Genomic DNA, 27,769 nt, shown 5'->3' with positions numbered 1-27,769 from the left:
ACTCTGATTTTCTTAATTGTGGATACATTTTACAACCTGGAGAGAAAACAAGGTGTAAGCGCTTTATTTTATCTAATTCTCTTTGGGAAAAGAGACAGTGACTATCAGTATTTTCGTGGACTTCAATTAACCTTCTGGATAACAGGGTGGCCGAGAATATATATTTTATGATCACTCTTTCTTTGCTAGTGCCAAGAAATAGCCCATTTCTTCCTACTTTAAAAACATAATCTAGGGGCGCCTGGTGGCTCAGTTAGTTAAGCGTTTGCCTTTGCCTCAGGTCATGATCTCGGAGTCCTCGGATCGAGCCCTACATCAGGCTCCTTGCTCAGTGGGGAGTCTGCTTCTCCCTCTCCCTCTGCCTCTCTGCCCCACTAGTGCTCTCTTTCTCTCTCTCAAACAAATAAATAAAATCTTAAAAAAAAAAAAATCTAAACTTTATGTGGAGAAGACCTTAGAACTAGCAAATATTTAGAAGAGTAATCAGGAAGCTCCTCTCATCCGAGCCATATTTACCAGAAGGCAGGCTGAATGCGAACAGAAGGTTAAGGTGAAGAGTTTGTGACAAACACCGCAGACTGCTGAAGAGACCTCTCTGAGGCCAGGGTCACACACACGACTACAGAAGTGACCTAACCCACTACTCAAGGTTCACAGAAAAGAATACTGTGATGCCTTGCCCAAAGATGATTTTTTTTAGAGACGGGAGAGGGGAAGGCACTCTGGGACAGGGTGATGTTTCACAGCATCCACTGAGGCAGATGGTGAGGGATGGATGCTGCCGATGGCCTGTCTGCCACCACCCTGCTTCTGTATAAATCACTGGCTATTAAAGCAGGGGTCTGGAGATGGAGAGCAAAGTAACAGAGAACAGATATGAGAGTCAGGCCTACGTACAATCTCAAGACTGTGACTTACCAGCTGCGTAATTTGGACTACACTTCTCTACCAATCAGAGCCCGCATTTCCTCAGGAGTTGAATGAGGATAAAACCACCTCGCAGGGTTGTCGGAAGCACGAAATGAGATCACAGATATTATAAAAAATTCAGTTTGGTGTCGAGTGTATAGTAACCACTTTGTTAAGTATTAGCCTGTCTCTCTCTCTGTCCCCCCTTTTCCTTTCATATGCAAACCCTTGGCTTTATGAACGCTAGAGAAAACTTTTATTGCAAAATCTCTCCCGGCCACAAACAACTTTGGGAAAGTGGGGATACCTAAGAGGAAGAACCCTCCAGATCTCGTGCCCTAGCCCATGCGACATTCCGTGAGTGCACAAAGAGACAACAGTACAGCCACCATTTCTGATTTTTCTGAGCCACTCGGGTATGAAATGTGGGTAAAAGTTGGTTTGGGGAGTATGCTTCAACTCCTAACAATTCTATCTCTCTAGTCATCCTGAAAAAACTGCCAAATCTAGCACCAGCCATTTGTATGAACGATCTAAATGTTTTTGGCAGTTTGATTAAGGAGGCAGAACACAGGAAATTCAAATTCTCTTCAGCTAGGAAAATCACTGAGTTTAGTGACCAGAAATCACTATTCTGCAGAGTTGGTAGCATCCAGGGACAAGCTGTTGTGCACCTAGCAGGGAGCAAGCAAGTATTTCCTAAAGAAGACTCTGCAATTTCAAAACTTTTGACTATGAAAAATTTCAAACACACATAAATGTTTAACAAATCCCCATGTATTTATGACCCAGTTTCGGTGATTGTCAGTGATTTGATTTTAAAGCTGGAACTAAGAGATATTATCTGTTTATCTGAGACACAAGTAAAATATTCTGAGACATGCCCCTTCAGAATGGCATTCCCCTTGGGGCTGGGGGATGGTTCAGAAGTCCTTACAATGAAAACCTCAAAATCACAGTGGAAATTACCCAAATTCTATTATTTAAAAAAATCATCATACTTTCCCTCTTCCTAGATAATCTCAGAGAAGGACAGACCTCCCCAGTGTGCAGATTTTTTACTTTACAGAACTCACTGAATCAATTCGCTGTGAGTAACAGTGACAGGAATCCTGAAGTTCTGTAAATTTTTCCAAGGACCTCTGGAAGACAGTGAGCATGAGCAAAAGGAACACGGTGGAAAAGAAATTAGGGGAGGCCAAATGGGCACATGAGAGCCATTGAACAAAAATGAAAAGAAAGTGTTTGAAGGTACATTTACAGAGGCTTTAAATATGTTCTAGCCCAGAATCCCAGGACACCAAGCCTCTCCCATAACTTATGGGACAGCATCCTCACAAGGTCTAACCCAACTGCCCTTTATCACTTCTCCAGGGTCGTCATGAAGCCTTCACAAAGCTGTCTTCCGGCTGTTGTGTTTCTGCCCCTTCAACCCCCTCACGATTAAGACAACCACGTGTGGCGTATGACTGAGTACCGCTTATGATCCTGCTGTGGGAAAGCCCGCTATTCTTCTCAGGAGACAAAACAGAACTCGCTGCAACTAGATACAAACGTAAGCAAAAGAAAACAAACCGCCCCTATCCCCCGACCCCTTAGAGAGCCTCAAATTATATGAAAATACACAGTGACTCATGTGCATGGGCTTGGCTTTTCACTGGGGAGAAGACAGTCTGGGTTCCCCAGCAGAGATCTAGAAAGTTCCAATTAAGAAGGCTAGATGAGGAGGGGTGACATCACCAAGCTGGGCAGCGAGCTTCAGGCCTAAACACATTAATCAGAAATGACTCTATGGTTAGTTTATACACATGACGTGTTATATAGTCTGAGCTGCGGTCCCTTCCTGCCCACTGAAAAGTATGCACCTTCATCTGATTTAATTCACACCAAAGGAACTCCCATTTCTTTAGGCTTCAAAACCTGCATGTGACCAGTCACAACTGTACGGAAGATAAAGTGGCCGATGCATTTTTCTAAGCCCCCGACACCCGGAGCTCGCTTCTCCGAAAGGGAGGATGCGCTCTTCTCTAGGATCACAAAGAGCTGGAGAGACGCTCAGTACGGCTGGCAGGAGTCGCGTCCTGAGGCCAACAGTACCTTGGGGAAAATGATGCTGTCCACTTCTTCGCTGGGTGAGTGAAAGAGGTCAGAGTCACTGCCGGATTCTCTTTTGAGGACACCTTGTTTTGAGGCACACTCTCTGCCCAGTCCAACCTCCAGGAAGTTCTCACATTCTGAAAAAGAAAATGTATTCAACCAATATGTAAAAAAAATTTTACTTCCTTTTTATTCCAGCAATTCACCTTGTCAGTCAACCAACTAACCTCTCCCGTCTTCCAGTATTAAACAGCTGTAAAGGACACAGTCAGATTAGTCGCTTTTAACTCTGGTATTCCAATTCTAGGGTGACTGTTACTATAGGACAACCATGAGTTTGCCATGTAAACCAAAAGCGCAAAAAAATAAAATGGTAATTTAGAACCATAATGCCATCTATATTTAGGTATTTAAGTGGTAATCTTTTCCTCTTGGTATTAGAAAATATTTTCTTTTGCTACTAAAATCAGAAGTCCTTTATTAGGAAACTATGAGATATGGTTTATGGCCAAATTTCTAAGACTTAAGTTCTTTCTGGAAACTTGTTATCTAGCCAAATAATGGGATTAAAAAAGGAGGGGAAGCATATCTAATAAAAATATCAGTGTATTACACTTATGGGTTTTATTGAGTAATAAGAGAAATACAATTGTTTAACTTCTACCTTAAATAGATCTGACATTGGGGGAATAATGCACTAAAGAGAAATGTATCATCTAGAATCTGTCTTCAGCTCAATACCTAGCATAGGGACTCTGTTGAATCAGACAGAGGGGGGCCTTGACAGAAATGTTATGCTGTAGATCAAGGAATTCTAAACACTTAGTATATTGAAATTAGCAAGGTATTTTAACCCACTTTCTCTTATTAATTCTGTAAACAAAAGGGACATATGACCTGGTAGCAACAGAATTAAAAATATTTGTATGTGGTAAAACCAAGAGCCCAAAGAAAGTCAGTAGGTAGATATCAACCTCCTTCAAGAAGTCTGGAGAGTGACACATTTCCGTTCCCGTTAGCATTTTTATATGGGAGTCAGACAGACCTGTATCAACTCTGCAGGTGGGACATGACCGATCAGCTGGCTACCTAGCAGTTCATGAGAACTCCACCCGGAGGTTTTGGCTGAAAGCAGATTCAAGAGGAGCCGTCGATACAAGATGACAGCAAAACAAAAAATCCTGATGGTTTTAGACTCTATTAACGGACAGTGCACCCAGGTCCAAAATGGGGACAGTCCTGCCATTACGTGACAGCTAGACCGCACCCACAGGATGATGTTTGTCGCTAGGTAACATTTAAAGTAAAACACTGATAAACAGAAATGCACGCACAGTGATGAGGTCACAACAGTGGAAACACTCGAGATCCATGTGGCTTGCACAGGAGCTTGAAGAAAATGTGTCTAAGGGCAGCTGCAGGTTTGCTCTGTGCTGTTCCAGAGGTAGAACAAAAAGCCCACTGAGTGGAAGCCACAGAGCTTTGCTATAACTCGGCTTCTGGGCAATGGGTTGGCAATTTCAGAAAGTAACCACTGTCACTTCACCAGAAGGGGTGGAGCAAAGGCTGAACGGCTTTGTCAAGAGGTTTCAGAAACGATGCACACACAGAAGGGGAAGTAGAGATTAGACAAGCCCCAATGTCTCTAAATTCTCAGGGTCTATGTTTGGACAATAATTGTGTGTGTGTGTGTGTGTGTGTGTGTGTGTGTACGTGCGCATGTGCTGAGGGATGAGAAGAGGAAGTTTTGTCTTATCTGAATTAGCTAATTATTGATATTAATAAATTATTTGCCCTGGATTAGCTGGGAATTTTAGAGGAAAGGTCAAAGAAGCATTGCACTGGTATATAGGTCATGAATTGCTTGTCCATAAAATTACCTCGTCTGTCAGCAGTTAGGTATTTGACTAGGTACTGGGGATTATCCAAATAAAAAGAGATTTTTAATCTGTGTATGTGTGTCTAGTAGTTTACAACCTTGTAGTAGAAACGGACATATTAAGAGACAATTTCAACATAGAAGTACATAAAGGATGCCACCAGGAGCAGAGGTGGGGCCCATAGATTAATTTGAAAATGTTTCAATTTAAATATGACCCTAGTCCATTTCAATCTTGGTTGGTCCACACTGTCTCTGAGTGTTTCGTTCAATGGGAATAGTGCTGCCTTTAAAAGACTGGAAATCATGGGTATTCTGGACTCAAATTTCAGAGAGTATGTACTAACCTAGGTGGAGTTGGTGGGTGTGACCTTTCTACTGCTCCCCCTTTCCCCACTTGGAAAAGTCAGAAACTCCATTTCATGGTTGAGGGGAAAACAGGGGGCTGGCCAAGAAAAAAAAGGGCTGTCACAGCAACTATACTGGCTGCTGACAGTCCAGATGGCAGACAAATAGACCACGTCCCAATTCCAGACCGGAACACAAACCAACTCAAGACGTTCTGATGGAAAATTCACAGGGAAGATCCAGATTCAGCCCCGGGAGGAATAGTTCACTGAAAAAATAAATCTGGGCCAGCACTACAAAGGACCATAAATCAAGCTGGGGTAAGACTCTGCTGTGTGATACAATCCTGTCGAGCGTGGGGGGGGGGGTGAGAGTGGGGGGAGAAGAGTAAGCAAACAGGGAACAAGGGGGAGAAAAAGACCGTGAGCCATCATGAAACCCCACAAATGAGGGGGGGCTCTAAAGGCAAAGCCCATCCCCACTGTGTGTCCCAGGCCTTCCTACCTGCCCTCTTCCTAATGAATAAGATAGAGCAGCACATGCAGGTAGAAGCAAGAACGGTGGTTTCAGAGTCGGTCCCGTCTGGCTTAAATCTCCCTCTGCCTACTTTTAGTAGAAAGATCCCAGGCAAGAAGTCATTTAACCCTAAGCCCTCATTTCCACACCAGTGAAATGGGATGATTAGTACCTCCCTAAAAGAGTTGGAGTGACGGTTAGAAAGAATTTATGCAAATAGTAACCAGCACTCTGCCCCTCGCACACAGCAGGTGTGTGATAAACACACCCAATGAAGTGAAGGCTTCGTTATTAAACTATACTGTGCAAGTATCTGGTAAGGACATTACCTTGACGTGGGCCAGTCCTGTTTTATGACTCACATATAAATCTGCCTATAAACGTTTATGTCCTGAGACATTAGCTTCTTTAAAAGCTAGCAAAACATGTCATTTTTAAGATGCTCTCTAGTCATTTGGGTCTAAAATTATATATATGCAAACAAATTATAGCAGGAAAAACTACCAGCAGCGCCCACTGGGATTTGCTGAACCATGCTAATCATAATGCATTTGTATTTATTTGTACTTAAATAAATTTGTATTTATCCATAATGGAGGAATATCCAGAGTGATTTTAAAACATGTTATCTTACTTGGTTTTACACTATTGCTCTCTTGAGCTGTGTTCTTAACATAAACGAAACCTCCAACATCCAAAGGGCTTAGAATTCACCAAAAAATTTACTAAAATCGAAAACTCAGGTCTGAGGCTCCAAAGCATAATTCCGATCTTGGATGCTGTTACACGGAGAGTTAAAAAGACCCACCCTAAAAACACCAAAATAGTTATGCTTGGATTTCGAGTATGAAGAGGGGGTTGGCAATAAAATTCAAGAGGATGTCCTGGGGAAAATGCTCAGGGGTTCAAAATTCATTTCTTTAAAATGAGTAAATTAAACTCCAGTGTGTGGAGAACCTTCCACATTTAACCTTTACAAGGCAAACGGTTTCACTGCTTGGATGGTTGGGAGTAATTATACCTTCAGAAAACACCCTGAACAGCTCAAGGAACCAAGATATGGTAAGTAATACTACTTTTTTAAAGTAGAAGATTCTAGGGGGCTGGGTGGGGTCTGTCAGCTAAATCTGTGAACAGGGTCAATCTAACATGCAGAGACCCCAAACACAACTATAGCATAATATCCTCCACGCGAGACAAACCTAGGGAAGAACACTTTTCCTATCTGTCTCCAACACTTCCTTTGGAGTGAAGTCAAAGAGTTGAGAATCAGCAGGAAATCTCTTGGAGATAAAGGATTTGGGCAGTTTGCCTTTCAATTTAATACTGCTGCAGGACACCCACAGCTACACTGTTTCTATAAAGACCAGTCAATGAGGACTCAGGCAATCTTAAAGCAGGTCAGTAAAACCCGTCAAGGTAAACAGAGGTGCTGCTGAGTCAAGTCGACTCAAGAGCCCAGGGTGCAAATTACCAACACTCACAGGGCGGCTGCAACAACGAGGAGGAGAACTGACAGTTACCCACGGCACCGTGTCATTCAGGCAACATCCCCCACTGAGGACAGCTAGTAACTCTTGAGAGATGGAAGACAACACAGCGCACAGACATTAGGGAACTTTCCTTACGTCACTGTGACTTAGTGGCTACACCTGGGTAAAAAGCTGGGCACCTTAACTACCCACAAGTCATGCACTGTGTCATTAACAAGCCAGGTCTTAGCAGCTGACCCTCACCTGTTGTTACTAATACCTCATGGGTGTTTAAGGAAAAGCTCAATTGCTGACAATACCGCCAAAGTTTATGGTTCTCAGTCCTGCTGTGCAGTGGGGGCACCAAAGGAGCCTTCAAAGATTCTGAGGCCCAGCTCACACTCTAGGCCCAATTAAATCACAAGCTCTGGAAGCAGGACCCGGGTAGCAGTATTATTTCTAAAGCTCCCCAGATAATCTCGATGTGCAGCCAAAATGGAGAGCCACAGGTTTAGTTTGTTTATTAGTTAATAAACAAATATTTATAATCTGACCAGACTGAGGAACCATGACCCTACGTATGTGTACATCTACGCTGATCAAAGAAATGATCAGTCAGAAAGCCACACGTGAAAACTCACTACTAAAATGAAATTTAGGTTAATTATATGACACTACCCATTCTCAGCTGAGACAAAATGCCTACAAACCTAAATCACACACACCCTCTCTTCTGACTCATTGCATGGCATGATAAGGAAGGACGGATCTCCGAAAGCGGTCTGTGATCAGAGGGGGACTGTAGTGTAAAAAACAGACACTTCAGATGCAGTTATCCAAGCAACTGGAAATTGGAACACCCCTGCTCACCTGGGCTCTGTGTGGGGGCCAACAGAGACGCTGCATCAGGGCACGGCTTTATCGTACACCAGCTTTCTCGGTTTATCTGAAGGAAGAGAAAAAACAGATCGACTTTCAGACCGCGAAGAAACGTGGGATGATTTTATAGCTGCTGCAAGTGTATGTACTGTACCAACACTCCTACCTTTTTCTTTAATACTTTATTGTAAAGTGAGTAAAATTATGACAAGAAGAAAAAATCCTTTCCACAATACAATCAAGGCATGCTATGCTCAATTAAGGCTCCAATAAAAGCAACAGGAACAAGATATACAAAGAGAAAACCTGGTGCAGGCCAAGGGTGAAATATTAAAAAAAGAAAAAAATTAACAAATGCAATGCATCGAAGATTAAAATATGTATTTGGTATCTTTATTTGCAAGTTAAAAAATATAAAAATAATTTCTATGTATTTAAGAGTTACTGTCTACTGGGGATCAGATTAAGAATTCTATGTAATTATTAATTTAATCTCCACAATAGCTACAAGAAGTTTGTATTACTTGTATCCAAACAGTAAGCTCAGCACGGTTGCTGAGGTCGTAAATGACAGGACTGGCAAAGTAAAACAAGTCTACGGCAATCTAATGCATATTAAGAAGAAAACATTCCACTAAGATATATATTTTTTTTAATTTAGCCTTTACAGCTCTTGGTCATCTTATTAACATCATAACCATTTACTTCCATTAAATTTAAAATAATATAATATTTTAAATTACCATGAGATTTCAACAGTCCTCTCCCCATAACTGATAAGACAAGTAGACACAGAATCAGTAAGGATACAGAAAACCTGAAAAATATTACCAACCACTTTGATCTAACCAACACATACAGAGCAATTCACCCAACAATAGCAGAATACACATTCTTTTTGAGTACACATGGAACATTCACGAAAGCAGATCATATTCTGTGGTATAAAAGAAGTATCAAATTTGAGGATTAAAGTCATATTACATATTCACTCTGACCACAACAGTATCAAAATCAGAAACCAAAATAAGAAGTTACCTGGAAAAACCGCAAACATTTAAAAAACAAAACAAAACAAAAAAACACACAAAAACTTATTAAAAAAATCCATGAATCAAAGAAGAAATCTTCAGGAATCATTGTATAATTAATTGAACTCAAAAATTCAGACATCACATATAAAGATTTGTGAGACAAAGCTAAAACAGTGTTTAGACCAAATTTGTAACATTAAGTGCCTATATTAGAAAAGAGAGGCCTCAAATCAGTGATATAAGCTTCTACCTTAAGAAACTAGAAAAGAAACTAGAAAAGCAAAGATAAGAAAAACAAAGAACAGATATCAATGAAATAGAAAACAGAAAAATAAAATCAGGGACGCCTGGGTGGGGTCCGTTTAGTGTCTGCCTTCAGCTCCGGTCATGATCCCAGGATCCTGGGATCAAGTTCCACGTTGGGCTCCCTGCTCAGCAGGGAGCTTGCTTCTCCCTCTGCCTGCCTGTGTCTCTCTGTCTCTGACAAATAAATAAAATCTTAGGAAAAAAAGAAAAAGAAAAAAAAAATCGATGAAACCAAAAGCTGATTCCCTGAATAGATCAATGATATCAGTAAAACTCTACCCAGATTGACCAAGAACGAAGTTAAAAACTGCAAGTATCAGGAATTAAAAGAAGTTATTATTACAGATCCTACAGACATTGGAAGGATAACAAAGGGATATTATGAACAACATTACTGTAACAGATTCAACAAGTTAGATTAAATGGAAACATTTCATGGAAGACACAAACTTCCAAAATTTGCTCAAGAAGATTATCTGAATACCTTTATTCTATTAAAGACTACTGAATTCAGTTAAAAACCTTCCTATAAGCCAATCTACAGGTCCAGAAGACTTCAGTGGTGAATGCCACATTTAAGGAAGAAATAATACCAATTCTACACAAACTCTTACACAGAATAGAAAGGAACATACAGCTCATTTTTATGAGTCCAGCATCACCTGGACACCAAAACTAGACAAAGACATTATGAGAAAAGTATAAATTAATATCCCTCAGGAACTCAGATGGAAAATCCTGAACAAAAATTAAGATACTAAATCCAACAACACAGAAAAAAGATCACGTTGTCATGACCAAGTTCATCCCAGGAATGCTGAAAAATCTATTTATTAACAGACCAAAAACTCCACAAATTAATGATTATTAAGAAATGTAGGAAAGTGTTGGGCAAAATTCAACATCTATTCATGATAAAACTCATAGAACACTGGAAACAAATGAAATTCCTCCGCCTGATAAAGGGTATCTATTTAAACACACACACACACACACAACACACCTACAGTCAACATCATACGTAATGGGTAGAGACTAAATGCCTTCACTCTGAGATCAAGAACAAGGCAAGAATGTCCATGCTCATCACTTTTATTCAACACGGTACAGGAGTTTCCAGCCAATGCAGCAAAGCAGAAAAAGAAATAAAATGCATAGGTTTGGAAAGGAAGAAGTAAAACCTTCTTTATTCATAGATAGCATGATTGCCTATGTAGAAAATCCTAAGGAATCTACAAAAATGCTGCCAGAATAAGTCAGTTTAGCAAAGCTGCAAGATACAAAGTCAATACATAAAAAAGCAGCACTAGTTCTATATATTAGCAGTGAATAAAGAGTAAAATCAAAAATAAAATAATACCACTTAAAATAGCATCAATAAATATAAAATAATTAAGAAAATCTGAGTAAGACCTGTATTCTAAAAACTACAAAACACTGATGAGGAAAATTAAAGCACGCTTAAATAGAGACAGCATGTTTATACATCAGAAAATTCAGTCCCGTTAAGTTGTGAGTTCTCCCCAAATGATCATTACTTGATCCTAAGATTTACTATAGAAGGTATAGTCATCAAGCCAGTGTGGTACTGGCATAAAGACAAACATTTAGATTAATGTAATAAGAGAGAATCCACAATAGCACTTCACAGACATGGCCCACTGATATCTTACAAAGATGCCAAGTGGTATTCCAACCAGGAAAAGAACAGACTTCTGAACAAATAATCCTGCAACCAGTGGATGTCCACATGCAAACAAAAACCAAATCTCCCTCAAATCTCAAATCTTATGTCAACTATAAAAATGAACTAAAAATATATGTAAATATTAAAGTTAAAACTACACAACTTCTAGAAGAAAACAGAGGGAAATTATTCTTTGTGATCTTGGGTCAGGCAAAGATTTCTTGGCACACATGAAAAACCTGAAAAAATTGACTATGTCAAAATTAAAATCTTCTGCTCCTCAAAGGCATTGTTAGGAAAATGAAAAGGCAAACCACAGACTAGGAGAAAATGTTTACACAGGTTCTATCTGCTAAAGGACTGGTAATGTAAATGATATTAAAATATAAATTATTAAAATACATAAATATTAAAATTTAGTAACAATGAAAAACCTCTTAAAATGCCATAAGACAAACAACACACTTTTAAAATGGGCAGAAGACTTGAGAAATTATTTCATCAAAGAATATATATGACTGGCAAAGAACACAGGAAAAGGTGCCCAACATCATTAATCATCAGGAAAGAGCAAATTGAAACCACAAAGAGGTAACAGTCCACCATATCTATTAGAATGGTTAAAATTAAGCCTGATAATACCAAGTGTTGACAAAGATGTGGAGCAACTGAGCACTGATACATTGCCGGGAGGATGCAAAGTAGTACAGCCACTTTAGATGACAGGTTAGCAATTTCTTATAATGTCAAACAGATCACTTAACACAACAATCTCACTGACCGGTATTTATCCAAGAAAAACAAAACGTATCTTCGCACAAAGAATTTTAATGGAATTTTCAAAGCAGCTTAACTCATGATAGCCCCTAACTAGAAACAACCCAACTTGCTGTCAATAGATAAATGGATAAGCAAATAGTGGTACATTCATACAGTGCAACAGACTCACAGTAAGAAGGAACGAACCACTGATAGAAACAACACGGGTGAGTCTCAAGATCATGATGTTAAAAGAACAAAAAAACAGACAAAAAACATTACCTAGTGTATGGTTCCATTTTACAGTATTTTAGAAAAGGCAAAAGAAGCGTGAGGAAGCATATTAGTGATTCAACTGAGGAACAGAATGACTGCAAGGAGACAGGAGGGAACGCGGGGGTGATGGCCATATTCCTACCATGACAGCAGAAGTTATTACACAATTTAAACGTTTGTCAAAATTCAAATTGTGAACTTAAACTGATTTTATTGTACAGAAATTATATTCCAATACAGCTGAAAAAATCCCCTAAATATAAAGGTAATATATGTTTTTATAACTCCCAACACCTTAAAATACTTATAATCCTCTAGTTTCACTAAAATTTTAGAAACCTTTGCAAGAATTCTCTGAGAATATTTTTCATAGTCTTCTCTATTCCATGGCCAATGAGTAAACTGAACATTCTTGGCCTTCAATACGTAAGGGACCAACTAACTATACTTTTCAGGTCATTTTAGGCATTTGCATGTTAGAAAAAGTTAAACAATTCGTAAAACATATAATATGTATAGATAGTACATAATGTGAATAATATAGTAATAGTGTATAATATAAATAACTTTAAAATAATGTTTTAATCAAAATTAAAATATTTAAAATATTTATAAAAAATAACTACATAATGAAATTAAGATTAAATCAAACCTTTTTTAAAAGATTAATTTATTTGAAACAGAGTGAGCATGAGTGGGGGGAGGGGAAGAGGGAGAGGACTAGAGAGAATCTCAAGCAGATGCCACACTGAGTGTGCAGCCCGACACGGGGCTTGACGTCACAACCCTGAGATCACCACCTGGGCTGAAATCAAGAATTGGAGGCTTAACCAACTGAGCTACCCAGGCGTCCCTACATCAAATCTCTTTAACTGAATACACTCATTTCTGAATAATAGTGGTGAGAACATATTAATGCTGGAAAAATATTCTTCATGGGTCTCTCTTATCTTCCCTAGGTCTTGTGAGCAAAGGCGCTGATTGTCCTTTTGTTCTAAACTATCTTATCCAAAATGTCTGTGTGTCAAATAGCCTTGAAAAACAGAGATACTGTTTCTTTCCGAAGCAAAGGGTAGGTTTTTTTACTGTCCAGCATAATAAAGATAATGTCTCAGTCAAGGGCAAGGATCAGGCAGGCTCACTACCCATTATAAAAATTGAGGTTTCCCAAGGGTGGGGTTTCTCGGCTGTGGCACAGCATCCACCTGGGCTCCTCTGTGCTGCCCTTGGGCAACTTGGGAAGCAAGAGGAACCGACAAGGAAGTGATGCTCACGGTGCTTTCCGTGCAATGAGTAATAAAACCGTTTGTCCCTGGACCCAGGAGCCCTGTGACTTCAGCTAGCACCCATGAAACTGTCAGGCTGCCCTGGGAGCCTGCAAGTAGGGGAAAATCTCAGACCTATCACAGTTTTGACAATTAGTATATATTAAATAGTACTAAAACATTTAAACACAGTTGAAGGCAAAAGTCTCTATTGGATCACACCTATGTGGTGAAAAACCTTAATCTGATTCAGTTTTTCATTGAATGATTATACTTGAATAAACATAAACAATAACTATTTTGACTTTTCTGGTCTCCCAAATTTTTCTTTATAAATTACTTTTTGCTTTTTAAAATTTATTTTGGCACATCTTCTATTTTGTTGTAGCTTTAGGTCGACAGGAAAGTTACAAAGACGGCACATAGTTCTCATAGACCCTTCCCTCACCAGTGTCTCCAATGGGAACATCTTACGTAACTCTGGTACATTCGTCAATAGTAGGAAACCAACATCGGTACATTACTATTAACTAAATTCTAGACTTGATTCGGATTTCATTTCTCTTTCCACTAATGTTCTTTTCTGTTCCAGGATGAAAAACAAAATACCACAGGGCACTGAGTGTGTGTGTGCGTGCACACACGCACATGTGTGTAATTTGGCATTTTAACATCTTCACTGAAATGTAATTCATATACTCTAAAACTCACCCCTCTAAAGTGTATGATTCAATGGTTTAGGATGTATTTGCGGAGTTGGGTCACCGTTAACAATGTCTAAGTTGAGAGCATTTCATCATGCCAAGAAGATACTGTATCTGCTAGTATTCACACCCCACCCCAACCTCCATTTCCCAGTTCTGGGCAACCATGAGTCTACTCTCTGTGTCTATGGATTTGCCTAATCGAGGCACTTCACATAAATGGAACCATACATTATGTGGTCTTTGGTGACCGGCTTCTTTTACTTAGCAAAGTGTTTTCAAGGTTTTCCCATGTCAGAGCATATATCAATACTTCATTCCTTCTACTACCAAATAATCTTCCACTGTGTGAGGACACCCACATTTTATTTATTTATTCTTCAGTTGATGGACATTTGGGTTGTGTTCACTTTCTGGCGGTTTGGAATAATGCTATGAAAATCCATGTACGAGTTTTTGTTTGGGTGTGTTTTCATTTCTCCTGGGTTTACACCTCGGAAACTGCTGGGTCATGCGATACCTTCACGTAACATTCTGAGGAACTACCAGACTTTTCCAAAGTGGCTGCATCATTTGATGTCCCCACAAGCAATGTGTGGGTGTTTTATCTTTCCAAATCTGTGCCAACACTTGTAATTGTTCTTGTCTGTCTGTCTGATTGTGGCCATCCTAGGAGGTGTGAAGTGGCATCTCATGGGAGTGTGTGTGTATTTTAAAAGATTCTATTTATTTATTTGAGAGAGAATGAGAGTGAGAGAGAGCAAGAGAGCATGTAAGTGGGGGGCAAGGGGGGAGAGGGAGAAGCAGGGTCCCCAATGAGCAGGGAGCCTGATGTGGAGCTCAATCCCAGGACCCTGGGATCATGACCCAAGCCGAAGGCAGACGCTTAACCAAATGAGCCACCTAGGTGCCCCAGATGTATATATTTTTTCAAATGGAAAATATATTTTAATCTGTTGGTTACTTTCTAGGAAAGGAAGACAGTATGAAGATGTAATGCACATCACCCTTGGGTTTGTCTCCCTCCTTGTTTAAAAAAAAAAACAAACAAAAAACGTATTAAATACCTTCTACATATCAAATCATTATGTGAAGCCTTAAAAGCAGAAGTAGTCAAGAAAATATCCTGCAAGGACTCACAGTTTATGTGAGAGAGAAGTGAAAGTGGACAGTTACTATGTGCCTTGCACACAGCAGCACTAAAATGTGTGCTAACTGGGACAATGTGAGCAGTAATTAATAGAAAGGAGAATGAGAGGAACACCATAAGGAGTAACCATGTTTGAAATGCTGTGTGCACTTCTGGCCAGGTCACAAGTGACACAGAGACATAGGGCCAGAGTTAAGGACTCTCTTCTTCCGCTCCATGCAAGGCATTGCACAACACAGAGAGTGGGGAAGTCAGAGACTGCCACACCCTTGTCAGAAGCAGAAGAATTCAGAGAGCTCAGTTTCACAGAAGTTAAGGAAGCAGAGGGCTGAAACGAGAAGGCAGGTCTACGGTGCCAACCACTGCAGAGACGTCAAAGCAGATAAAAGTTAGAAGTTATCAGACTGGGCAACTGTGAGGTTTCTCGTGACTTTGGAAAGAACAGGTTTTAACAGGACAGGTAAGATCAGAATTAAAACTGTAAAACATCTCTTAATATCTCCAGATTCACAGTACTTTACAGTTCGTAAAATACTGTCAGCTAGATTGGACCTCTCTCCTGGCCCAGGAGGAGCACGATGCCATTTTGAAGAGGCCACACACACTCCATGAGGCTAGGTCTGGGGACCGTATCCTCGCATATGAGCTGTACTGGTGACCGTGTCTGCTCCAAAGACGGAGCTTCTTGAGAATAAGAAGCACATCTTTATTCCACAGGTCTCCCGAGAGTAATAAGTGTGGGGTTTATGGCTGGATGCTTAATGAATAATCTTTGAATTCATTATCCTCACTGATTTTACAGAGAACGAAAAGTTAGGAGAGCCTTTCTGATTATCACTCTGCCTCCGTTTACCAGACCCACAAACAAACAAACAAAACTGAGGCCAGCGGAGTGAAGGAACTCCAACAAGTCAGTATGGTACTCAGAAACGGCAAGGGCGTTTTCCTCGCTTCCAATCCAGCGTTCTTTCCCTAACCCCACAAATGAGCCTCTTCTGACTTTTTTCTTTGTCTTGGAATTCAACAATTGTTTAAACAAGTTTCAATAATAATACTAAACTGAAAAAACCTGGCAAAGTGCAATTCAGATCTCTGGAGAAGATTAGTTGGAAAACAGAGTCCCTGTTTACTTAAGACAAAAATATTTAGAAAATATCAAAATGAAACAACAAATATATGGAACTGTGGGTGCCAATTTTTTTTAATATCAGAATTCTGTCATTAAGAGAAATGTTTTCTGCTTGTTTCGGGCTGTCTCGAGCCCTGTTTCAGTCACTGACAGCTAATTACCAGCGATGTGCCACGGGTCGACACAAGACACTTTAGCAAATCTGGCCACAATGCAGCTGTCAGCCGGGTCCTTCTTCCGAATTAGGACACATTTACAAACATTTAAAAGTAAAATCTATATTGAAAAATCGTAAGGTTTCAGGTAAATCAAGACTTTCATCAGGGAAGGACAGGGAGATCTAGTATAAGAAGGCTTCACTCTCTTGCGGTCAGTGACACACAGATCATCCACACAGCTGGCCAGTCTGCGTTTCGGGGGCACCCACCTTAGGCAAGAAACAGTGTTAAGGGCCAGCAACAGACAGATGAGTAAGATGGGATCCTGACTACAGTTTGCACGGTAGGTCTCACGGTTTTCAAGTGTGAGGAATTCTTTTTAATTGGAAATACCACGGATTGCATTTGCCTTCATACCCCAGGATGACAGAGGTAAATAACCATGTGAAACGACTCCACCAACTGTGGACCACAGCTCGGGAAACACTGAGTAGTCACTGAAATACAATAGGTATAGGAGTACCGGAAACCCACAGAGGTAAGGAAGCTCCTAGAATAAAATATAAGAAATAAAAAAATAAAGGATAATTTCTGGTTCAGAGAGTTGAGAAAAGCTTATTAGCAAAGGTGGTGGTACGTGAGGTGGGCCCTGAAAGGGGGCAGTATGCTCCGGATTAAGAGGAGAGGCAGGAAATTCTAGCCATGTGAAAAAAACGATGAGCCATCAGTCGGGACACTTCAGAGCTGGAGTTCATAGCCTTCTGTGGCACAGACTCCTTCCGAGAATCCCAAGGAAGCCATGGAACCCTTACCAGAAACACGCACGTGTGTATCCAGTCAGTGGTTCTGGAGCATACCCTTGGAACCCAGATAAGAGACCTTTTCCTTAGATGTTTCTGAGGAGCACAAAGAGCCCAAAGGTTCCCAGAAAGAAGAATGGGGGGTATGGCTACAGTGAATCTAGGCTTTATTTTCGAGCAAGGGTGGACCCTCCCCCCAATTACAGAAGCAAGGGGGTGAGAGCAGTATTATGCCAGGAACATAACTCTAGAAGAAGTGTATCAATAAAATGGGTAGCAGGGAGGAAGGGAGCAGGGAGCAGCAGGACACAGAGACCAGCAGGGAGGAGCCTGAAACTGGACTAGTCCAGCAGCAGCGTGCAGCTGGACTAGGGAGGTGGCCTCCATGGACAGAAGCAGCAGCAGATCAGTAAGCTAGCACAGAGGGTAGAATCCACAGAAATAAGAAACAGCGGTCAAAATCCACCATGTAACAGACTGGAAATCCAGTGGGGAAGAATATGATGACGCACTGTGTTCAACCATGCGGGGTCTCAGGTGCTCAGACGTCTTTCAAAGAGCACAACATGAAGCAGCCTGGAAACCTCCTACTTCTGGCCTCTCACACACATAACCAGGGCAAAAGTGAGTGTGTGTTAGGGAAATGCGCACAAAACCACAACGAGATGCTGTAGCACAGCCGTTAGGGTGGCTACGATCACCTCCCCACCTCCAAAAAACCACCAAGGAAGTAACAAGCGTTGGCGAGGGCACAGAGAAGTCGGAACCTTGTGCACCGCTGGTGGGAATGTCAGACACAAACGTCGCTGTGGAACGGGGTGCTGATTCTTCCCAAAACAACACGGAGAACTACCTACCATATGATCCAGCAATCCTACTTCTGGGTGTATGCGAAGAATCGAAAGCAGGGACTCAAACAGATATTTGTACACCCATGTCCACCACCAGATGGATGGATAAATAAAATTGGTATGCACATACAATGGAATACCATTCAGCCTTAAAAAGGAAGGAACCTCTGACATGTGCCACGACACGGGTGACCCTGCAGACACTATGCTAAGTAAAATAAGCCAGTCAGTCAAGTACGAAGACTGTATGATTCCACATATGCGAGCTAACCAGAGTAGTCAAATTCACAAAGAAAAAAAAACAAAACACAAAAAACAAAGAACCAGAATGGTGGTTTCCAGGGACGAGGAAGAAGGAGAGGGAGAGAGAAACGCGGAATTACCATGTAATGGGTTGAGAGTCTCAGTTTACAAAGACGAGAACGTTCTGGAGACGGATGACGGTGACGGCTGCACAACAATGCAAATGTACCGAAGCACCACGGAACTGTATACCTAACGTGGTACGTTCTGTATCATGCTCGTGCTCCCACCAAAAGAAGTGTGCGGCCATTAGAGATACGCAAATGAACGAAGTGGTCAAGCGGCCCACGCAGTCAGGGGCAGAACTGGAATTCTGGGCCAGATGCTACCATCATGGTCAATGCCATTAACCAGAGAGCAGACTCCAAGTGCACCAAGTGTGGAAAGAATGTCAGAATGCGGATCAGCATTTTCCGCCACATCCTGTACACAGTGACAGCAACACCAAGCATACTGTCTTCTTGTGTGAACATATTGTTCCTACTATACAAGTAAACCGCTTAAGAGATATAAACTGGATTACAGAACATCTCCCCCATCCTTCTGCCCTGTTTCAGAATCTGCTGTCACAGACAAGTCTGCCCTAGTCTCGGTGCTATTCTTCAACAACTGTCTCTTTCTCACTCACACCGAGAGACAACTTGAAGACCACACTCTGTGGTCACATTGGAAACATTTTCAGAGTGCTTCCTATAGGCCAGATACAACACCAAGCCCCGAGTACAGACGTGGTAACACACCTGTTTACTCATTAGTCTTTTCCAGAAGGTGACCTCTAAGACTGAGATTTTTCCGTAAACAGATGATAAGCTGGTTCTCTGTACTATCAACACTCTTCTTAAGCGGCTGAGACTAGGCTTGGCAAGATTCTGATTGTTAGTAGAATGAGGAGACAGAAAAGGAAGAAACGACAGTGTTGAGATGCCAATAATTTGAGTTTTAAGAGAACAATGAAGATGATTATGAGCTCCTCTCTCCAGATTTTGCCCTATGGACTTTTTGAGCTAGTAGGAGCAAGATGCAGGACTGTCAACTGACTAAACAGGTAGGATAGGGAAGAGTTCAAGATGATTCAGAAGTTTTGTTTAGCAAGTGAGGAGGAGAGACACTACCATTACATATCCATGCTTTTGGGAGGAAGAAGTTACCAAAAACCTTTCTGGCTCTGACCCCATTTGTAATTCTTTAGCTAGAAACCAAACTTGGTCCTTTGTCCATACTATCTCCATGATCCCTCGATCCTGGACACCGCAGGTATTCCACATCCAAAGTTCGGGGGAGCTACAGCGCACATGGAACACGGAACAACGGCAGCTCAGAAGAAACATCAGTGCCATCCAGGTAATTTTTCATTCCTGCATGAAGCCTGGGGCTCCGGGTGATCATCTCAACTGCACCCACATTGTGTTCCCATCAGTCTGAAAATAGAGTTGTACATATTTCCAGCAGAGAGGGAACTGCCTTTTGTTTTTGGCAATGTTTCTCCTACTGTTTATATCTGAACATCCTAATAATACAAGCCCATGGTTACACCCAGCCTTCCCAGCCACTATGTGCTCATATTTACTTCCTCTGCAACTGTCTCAGGAGATCCAGCCAGAGTTACAAGGCTGAACAAAAGGAAGCAAAAACCCACCATCCGGACATGGAAGCCAATACTTGAGTCAAAATCTTTTCAGAGAATCAGATTGCAACTGAGCAGATATGCGCAGTTTTCCTCAGTCCTTAGCCTCCTTACATCTTTTGTTTGATGCAAGGTGGAATGGTCTTAGAGAAAGTAAACTTATAAAGGATATGTGTATTTCTCGGGAAAATGACACTAGACTTAAGAGACAAATTAATCCTTCTGAGCTTTGGCTAATGAAGTCCTGTGGCCTGCCCAAACATCATGGATAGGGATGGGGTTGTCCTCTGTAAATATTTTCATTCAATGCACACAAAACATGGTTGCAAATCTTTTACACATTCTCCTGACACTCTTAATTACTAGCTACAAAGTATGCTCTCACTAAACCATCAATAACATGAAGAATCATATTATTAGTAGGCACTGTTTTTCCAGGTACCTTAAGTTATAAAATTAGGAAAACAGAAATGGGCCTTGGACTAAAATCAGTTTACATCAGCAGTCAATCCTAGATTCTGATGCCCTTCTTTCTGGTATGCTAGTTTTGCAGGAAGTTTCAGATATGTAGTGTCCTCCTGTGTTAACCCTGGCCTCAAGAATACTCACAATGAGTTTAGCTACTGAACTATGTCAGGTGAAAACGTCTATCATTCACCAAACTTATGAGTTCCCTACTAGCTTTTTGAAGAATGTTGACAAAAACAGGCACGTTGGTATCAACGAGTTCCTGACAACAATAAATTCTTCCATATCCCATTTTGAACATGTGACTCATAGTTACCAACCACTTATCACAGAGCAAGAAGTTATACACACATTGAGAGGGGGTAGTCAAGCGAATGTCATCTAGTGAGGAAGAGCAATGTGCATGCGTGTACAGGGCCGGAGGGGTAAGTGACCAAGGAATACTGTTAACTTATGCCTTATTATTTAGCAAAGCATTCAGAGTGGAGGTAAAATTTCAGGGATATTGGAGGCTGATGATGGGGAGCAAGAGCTGATCTGAGGACAAAGACCAGCAATGTATGCAGCTTTAGGGAAATCCTAAGGGAAGGCCTTGATGCAGAGAGCTACCATGAAACGAACTGCGCGGAACGGACAAAGGGAAATGATGGGATTGCAGCAGAAGCCGAAGAAAGCGTGGGTACGCGACCCAGGAGGAGAGCTGTGAATCTAATCTGTGGTGAACTACTAGGGTGCCGCCGGGAGGGCCTGCAGTTGTAAATGTGGAACTCCACCGCAGCAGCCCCGCGGTCTAAGTTCTGTGTGTACTCTCACGCTCCGTCTCTGTGTTCTTCCGCCGCCCTTTCAGTACACGGACCACGGCTTACAGAACGTGATGTGTAGGAGTCCTTACGGAGAAGTCCTAAGAGATTAATTTCACTCAATTAACAAAACTTTTTGAGCATTTAATACAAATTAGGAACATTGTTTTCAGTATTTAGAAATAGCGAACAGAGGAAAAACTTACAAACTCATTTATATAAAAGAGCAAATTTCCACAGACAAAAGTGGAGTGAGAATATACACATGATCACTTGAGAAGTGAAGTGACATATACACCCAAATATAATAATTTTTTAAAAGCACTGATTAAATATACTGAAGCTCAAAATGAAAGATAATTGGACAATACTTTTTTTTTTTTGAAGATTATATTTATTTATTTGACACAGAGACAGCCAGTGAGAGCGACAGCCAGTGAGAGAAAGAGACAAGCAGGGGGAGTGGGAGAGGAAGCAGCAGGCTCCCAGCAGAGGAGCCTGATGTGGGGCTTGATCCCAGAATGCTGGGATCACGCCCTGAGCCGAAGGCAGACGCTTAACGACTGAGCCACCCAGGCGCCCCTGGACAATACTTCTGAATGATTCAAAAAAAAAAAAAAAAAAAAAAGAATTATGGAAAAATCTGCAAAAAAATGTGCAACAAAATGAATTTACAGGAGTTCACAAATCTGCCCTAAGTGTTATGGAAGGAATTCCTGCCCTGGGAAGGAGGCGATCAAGACAGATTCTAAGACTATTTCCAATAAGAAAGTCTAGCATCTGACTCGATCTCAGCTCAGGTCTTGATCTCAGGGCCATGAGTTCAAGCCCCATGATGGAGCCTGCTTAAAAGAAAAAAAGGAAAAAAAGAAAACAACAATAAAAACCCCTAACATCTAAAATAGAAAAGAAACACGTTATGTATTTATATGAAAACTGATTCACATATTCAGGTAACAAAAGGCACTGCTGACTCGAAGAGGAGGCCTACAATAGCAAGAAAAAGCATGAACTTTGAAAACAATCAGATCTGGGTTTGCATCCTATTACCTATTACACACAAGCTGTGAGACCTTCGGAAAATTACTGACTACCCCAATCTGTTTTTCCAGCTGTAAAATGAGACAAACACTAGGAATGTAAAAATGAAATGCCCAGATCTCATATCCCTCCACTTCTTCCTACTTGAGACCACAAAACCAAGTTACCGTGCCTCGGGCTGCCACAATGGTGGCCTAACTCGTTCCCACACCACCAGAAGGATCTTTTCAAAACATGATTTGAGAAGTAACATATCCAAACAAAGCCAAGTCCTCCTGGCCGTCAAGGCCCTCCTTTCCTCGGTCCTACTTATGACTCTTCCAATACTGGTTCTCTGCTTACTCAGTGTGGCCCCGTCACGGTGGCCTGGCCACTGCTACCCCGAGTACCTCCGGGCCTGGGCAGTTAACTGTTCATTCTCGCCGGACACCTTCCCTCGGTAGAGCGGGCATCTTTCCAGCCTCTGGAGGCAGCACTTCAGAAACATCTTTTATCTAAAAGATACATAGCCTGCTGCGAATTCCTGTCAAATCACTTATAGTAATTCCTACCTTTTAATTTCTCTCTTTATTGTCTGTTTTTGAGCAATAGGAGGATTTTAAAGAACAGTGTACCCCTTGGACTTAGCGCCGTTGCTGGCATCAAATGGGTCACTCATACTGTTTTAATGGATAGCTCTCAACAATGTCACCTTCTGTCTCCAAAGCAAAAAAATTTACCTGAAAGTTAGCTGTCTTATTTCAAACACACTATTTTTAGGACTCCTAGTGTTTACTTATTTGTAATCAATGCCTATTTTCTGAGAAGTGAAGTTTTCTCTTGTAAAACTCTTTCATTATACAGTTGGGCAGCATGGTACAAAACAAAACCAAAAAAGAATACAAACAAATTCACCCAAAAAACTAATTCTATCCTTCATTAGCTGTGGCCTTGTGGAAAAAAAAAAAATCACATCTCTGTCAGTCCAGTACTTCATACTCCTCACCATGGCTCCAGAGAGCAAGAGAAGACTTCTGCTCTTCATATGAACATGGTGGGGGGCGGCGTGGAGAGAACAGCTGCGGCCCGAGCAGAAGTCTCAAATGAAATAACGTACATGGAAGTGTTTTGTTAAAACTGTAAAACAGCATCTCTGAGGCCAATAGGCCCATGCTGACTTAGCTCTACTTGTAAAGGCTTTCCTTCCCAGCTAGAGTGTTGAGTACTACACATTTAAGGATTATTTTAAATGTATGATATTCCCTGTGACCCCTAGACTGGGATGTTCTACCCTCCCTTTTTTCCTTCTTTCTCTTCCCCTAGACAAGTAAAATCTAAGATCACCAAAAGTCAAGCATCTAAAGGTCCTAAAAACTGGGCTCTCCTAAATACATTATATGAGGACAAAAATTTTAAAACACTACTGTGCTTTCACAGAGATAATCAGATTTTGGAGAAACTAAAATTAATAACATCTTAGAACAAGTTCAAAATGCCAAGTCCCTAACTGCTCTCAGACTAGGCCTAGCAAGTCAGACAAGTACCCAACAGCAATTAGGAGGGACCGTGACACCATTCTACCACAAATCACAACTCCTACACCTGGCCCCTCATCCAAGGTGGTATTTCATTGGCTTCTGTGTCTGGCCTTCTAGACCCATTTCTTGGCCTCAACGGGCCAATGAAAAAATTTGGGAAGTCTCAAGTAATAAACTGAATTGATAAATTGATAACACAGTTCCAAAATTTCCTTGACCAAGGCAATACATTACCACTCTGCCTACACTCCGCTAGCTTTATGCTTTCACAAGTGCAGGTACTGAGGTTCCTTTGGCATCCGTGAAGCACTTGGTTCACTTCCAATTTCCCCTGCCTTTGCCAGAAAACTGCTAACTTCCAAAAAGTGCTCCTTGAGTCGTCCAACATTCCCAGACTCCCATCTTATGGCTGGAGGGGTCCTTACTAATTTTAGATTCAAGGATGCCTTCTGTGAGCAATTAGCTATTCAGAGTCTCCACCCCCATCCTGCTTAGACACCCAACATCACTAACGCCAAGAAAACAAATACAGCTATCAACAGTCTGTGAAAAGCAGTCAAACCAAGGCAGAAGCATCACTTTGCAACTTTAATAAATAAGTTGGAGACCCTTCCAAAGGAAATAAATGTCCATTTTGCCCCTGAAGAGCTGCAAGAGACAGAAGAAGACAACAGATAGAAAAGATTCAGACAAAAGACAGAGAAAAGGCAGAAAAGGAGACCAAAAGAGAGTGATATCCAGATGGGTGGGGCTGAAGCAGGAGAGGGTGAGGGGATGGGGAACAGGGACAGAGGGACAGACAGAGGCATCTTAGGAAAGAGCAACTCGGAACGTGAATTTCTCCCGCTGTGATTTTCAAGAGTATGAGGTTCTCCTGAGCTTAAGCATGCATTTTCAAACAAACAAAATGACATTTCAACAGTAAGTGCGGCTCAATACTGACTCTTAAGCCCCCCATCGTCTCTGTTCAGATATTCTTTTCAGGACCTTAAAATCACCAACCTCACCCCTGCGCTCCTGACTTTTCACACATCTTCTCAGCCTTTCTCCCAATATAGGGCAGCCGGGCCCTCAGTTACGGATGCGAAGAGATAAAGGAGATTGAGGGCTCTGGGACATCTGAAGCGCGGCCCCTTACCTTCAGCAGCACCACATCCACAGTCCTGTCCACCTTGGAGATGTCACACAGGCTATAGCGCCGCTTATGCCGTTCATACATTTTTGCTCAAACTGCACTCCCCCAAGTCCAGAGTTCCCAATTTCTCACGCTGAGCTGGAGATCTGTGCCTTCTCTACAAAACCCTCAAAGGGTCCAAAATTGATTAAAAAGAAACCAAGTGGAATCCAGTTCCTTGAACGGATGGAAGACTTTCTGGCAACTTCAGAGCACTGGAGTGGTAAATCTGTAATTCACACTATAAACAGTAAGTACCTCCTGATGCTGTACTTCAGGCAGATCTTGAGCGAAAGAGAAGCACACAGCGTTTCCATCACTGGCGACAACTCCAGGAGAAAAACTAAGAATGAACCGGCTAAGCATAATGGCCGACGCACGTGGGGGAAAAACCCAAAGCAGGCAATAAAAATCCGGTATGCACTTTGTCAGGAAAAGCGAAAGAGAGAAAAAGGTAAGACAACTCTATTTCGAAGGGATGGCATGAAAACATTCTCATTCTCTCATTAAATTCTGTTCTTGGTTAAAAAAAAAAAAAAAAAGACAAGGAAGGTAAATGTGTCCTTTACAGGAAACAAAAATAAAAAACAGTAGAAGCTTGGAGATTTTGTTCAAAGTAGAGTCTTTGGAGTCAGCCTCTTGCTTACCACGCAGTAGGGCTTGGTTCTGATTTCAGCTGAAAATCTCTAATGACAGCAGAGGAAAAGGCGAAAAGAAAAAGACCACTCCTCCTGCTCGACTCCCTCCTCCCTTCTTGGGCGCTGGCCCTTCCCTACCCCCCCTTTCCCTCACCCTCAGGAACGTCACTACTTGCCCTTTTAGCTCCGCACCAGCAGCCTTGGAGGTTTGAAAACCTAATTGCAGTGGGAACATGATTCATCCACAGACGGAGAAGAGAAAAACAAGGCTTCCTTTTCCAACCCACTTCCTCCTCCTCCTCCTTCTCACTGTCCCCCATGAAAAAGGCTCTGTCAGGCATTGCAAGATGCAACTCGAATGCTTTGATGTCGGAGCAACACGATAATAAAGGGGGGCAGATGTCATCCCAAACATCACGAGCAAGTACAACATACTTATCTATTCCACGAAGTACAGAAAACTGAAACTACCCAAGGCGCACACCGCAGCTCCCTGCCAAATGCAAACCAGTGATTTAATATGAGAAAAATGTCCGCCAAGTATTGCAGGGCTATGTCTCTAGGATCCAGAAGTGGCTACAAAAGTGCCTGACATGGTTTAAAAATCATCAAGAGTTCATCTTTTTGCGCTTTTTTTTTTGTGGGGCAGGGGGTGGGTGGGGAGAAAGTGAGGGACGGAAGGGGCTTTTAAAGACAAAGAGAAAAGGAGTAGAATGAATGGGTCCATGTGTCAATACTTCTGAGTGAGGAGGGTCACCTGGGCTGGGACAGCCTCCCCCTTCGGGGCCTTCATGTGCCCTCGCTGAGCCTGAGCCTTTGCCTGGCTCTGTCACTTCATTCACGCTGAGACCCCCTCCCCCCAGCCCCGCCCTGTGCCACAGCCTCCGGTGGGGGGCCTACTCCGGAATTCATCCTCTTACTTCAGACACACTCTCAGTTTGGTTCCCAAGTGATCTGGGAGCGGAAAAAAGGAACTGAAGGAAGCAAAAAGGGGAAAAGAATGGAGAAAGGAAAGAATAAGATCTGGTCCTTCTAGGAGCATTAGGCTGCCACCATTTTCCTCAAGGGACCAGGGAGTCCTTAGCCAGATCTGAAGAGTGTGAATGAGGGGGTTCAGATACCACAGGGGAGAGGAAGAAAAGAGATTTAGTACTTAAATTTGTCAGTATTTCAAACAGAGTTGGTGACAAGGTTTTTCAGGAGTTTTATAAAAGGGGTGGAGAAGGTCTGATGAGTCACCATTTCCTCAGGCCAGGCGTTCACGTTGCTCACCAGCCAAAGGAGGGAAATGCAGCAAACCCTATGAGAACTTGAGCGTCTTCCTCGCCTATTACTACACTGCAGCCCTCATTGTGCCCAACGCAGAGCCGCGATCCCCACCCCTCACTGTCATCCAAGGCAGGTGGACTGCCTCCCCCTCCCCACACACCCCCAGTGAGCCCTGCTCTGTGATGTTACCAACATGAACAGTGAAACAGATGTTGCTTTTCACTAGAGTGAGGATGGTAAACAGTAGAAACACGATAATTAGGAGAGATTAAAAAGTTGTAAATAAAGTTCTTGCTCAGACTTACCAAAAGGGCGGGAACCTGGCCAGGGTTTTACAAATACTTTGAGACTCTGTGGTCCAGAGCACAAGTTGGAAGCCCCTTTAGGCTTTAGGGTTTGAGAAAATGGCTAGTTTATCACCTTCTCTGTATATGAACTTCCATCAAGCTGTAATTCAGAAACCCCCTCCTCTCCATACGAACACAAGGCCGGCTCCCCTCTTCCTCCGCATGGTTTATTCCTCCCGCCACTCCCTTCTGTTTTAATTAGAAGCAAATGTTTCCTGCTTCCAAGGTTCCCAGGCATCTCTCAGGGGATCAGAGATGCTTTAGTCACCATGCAGCCTTCCTATTCCCAACCTCGTCTAAGTACTTACTGACTTAAGCGCAGATAATCTATATTAATTTAACAGATATTTTGTGCCTTGCCGTGCAGGC

At 41.9% G+C, this 27,769-nt stretch overlaps 1 protein-coding gene across 18 annotated transcripts in view; it reads right to left on the bottom strand.

Moving 5' to 3' along the window:
• Nucleotides 1-27,769, bottom strand: part of AKAP13 (A-kinase anchoring protein 13) — a 323,670-nt gene that overhangs the window by 88,043 nt on the left and 207,858 nt on the right. For 17 of the 18 annotated variants that reach the window (XM_044388388.3, XM_044388389.3, XM_044388391.3 and 14 more), the window contains 2 exons: nt 8,092-8,167; nt 3,007-3,143 (listed from right to left, as the gene is read on the bottom strand). In XM_044388388.3, the coding sequence (XP_044244323.2) occupies nt 3,007-3,143; nt 8,092-8,167 (213 nt within the window). Of the gene's footprint in view, nt 1-3,006; nt 3,144-8,091; nt 8,168-25,110; nt 25,898-27,769 lie in introns of those variants that run through there. The other variant, XM_026510429.4, reaches the window with a different exon arrangement.

This window comes from Ursus arctos, unplaced genomic scaffold, assembly GCF_023065955.2.
Source record: "Ursus arctos isolate Adak ecotype North America unplaced genomic scaffold, UrsArc2.0 scaffold_28, whole genome shotgun sequence".
Classification (NCBI taxonomy): Eukaryota; Metazoa; Chordata; class Mammalia; order Carnivora; family Ursidae; genus Ursus; species Ursus arctos.
The sequence above is the reverse complement of the archived record's forward strand: the minus strand, read 5'-3'. Positions and strand labels throughout refer to the sequence as shown.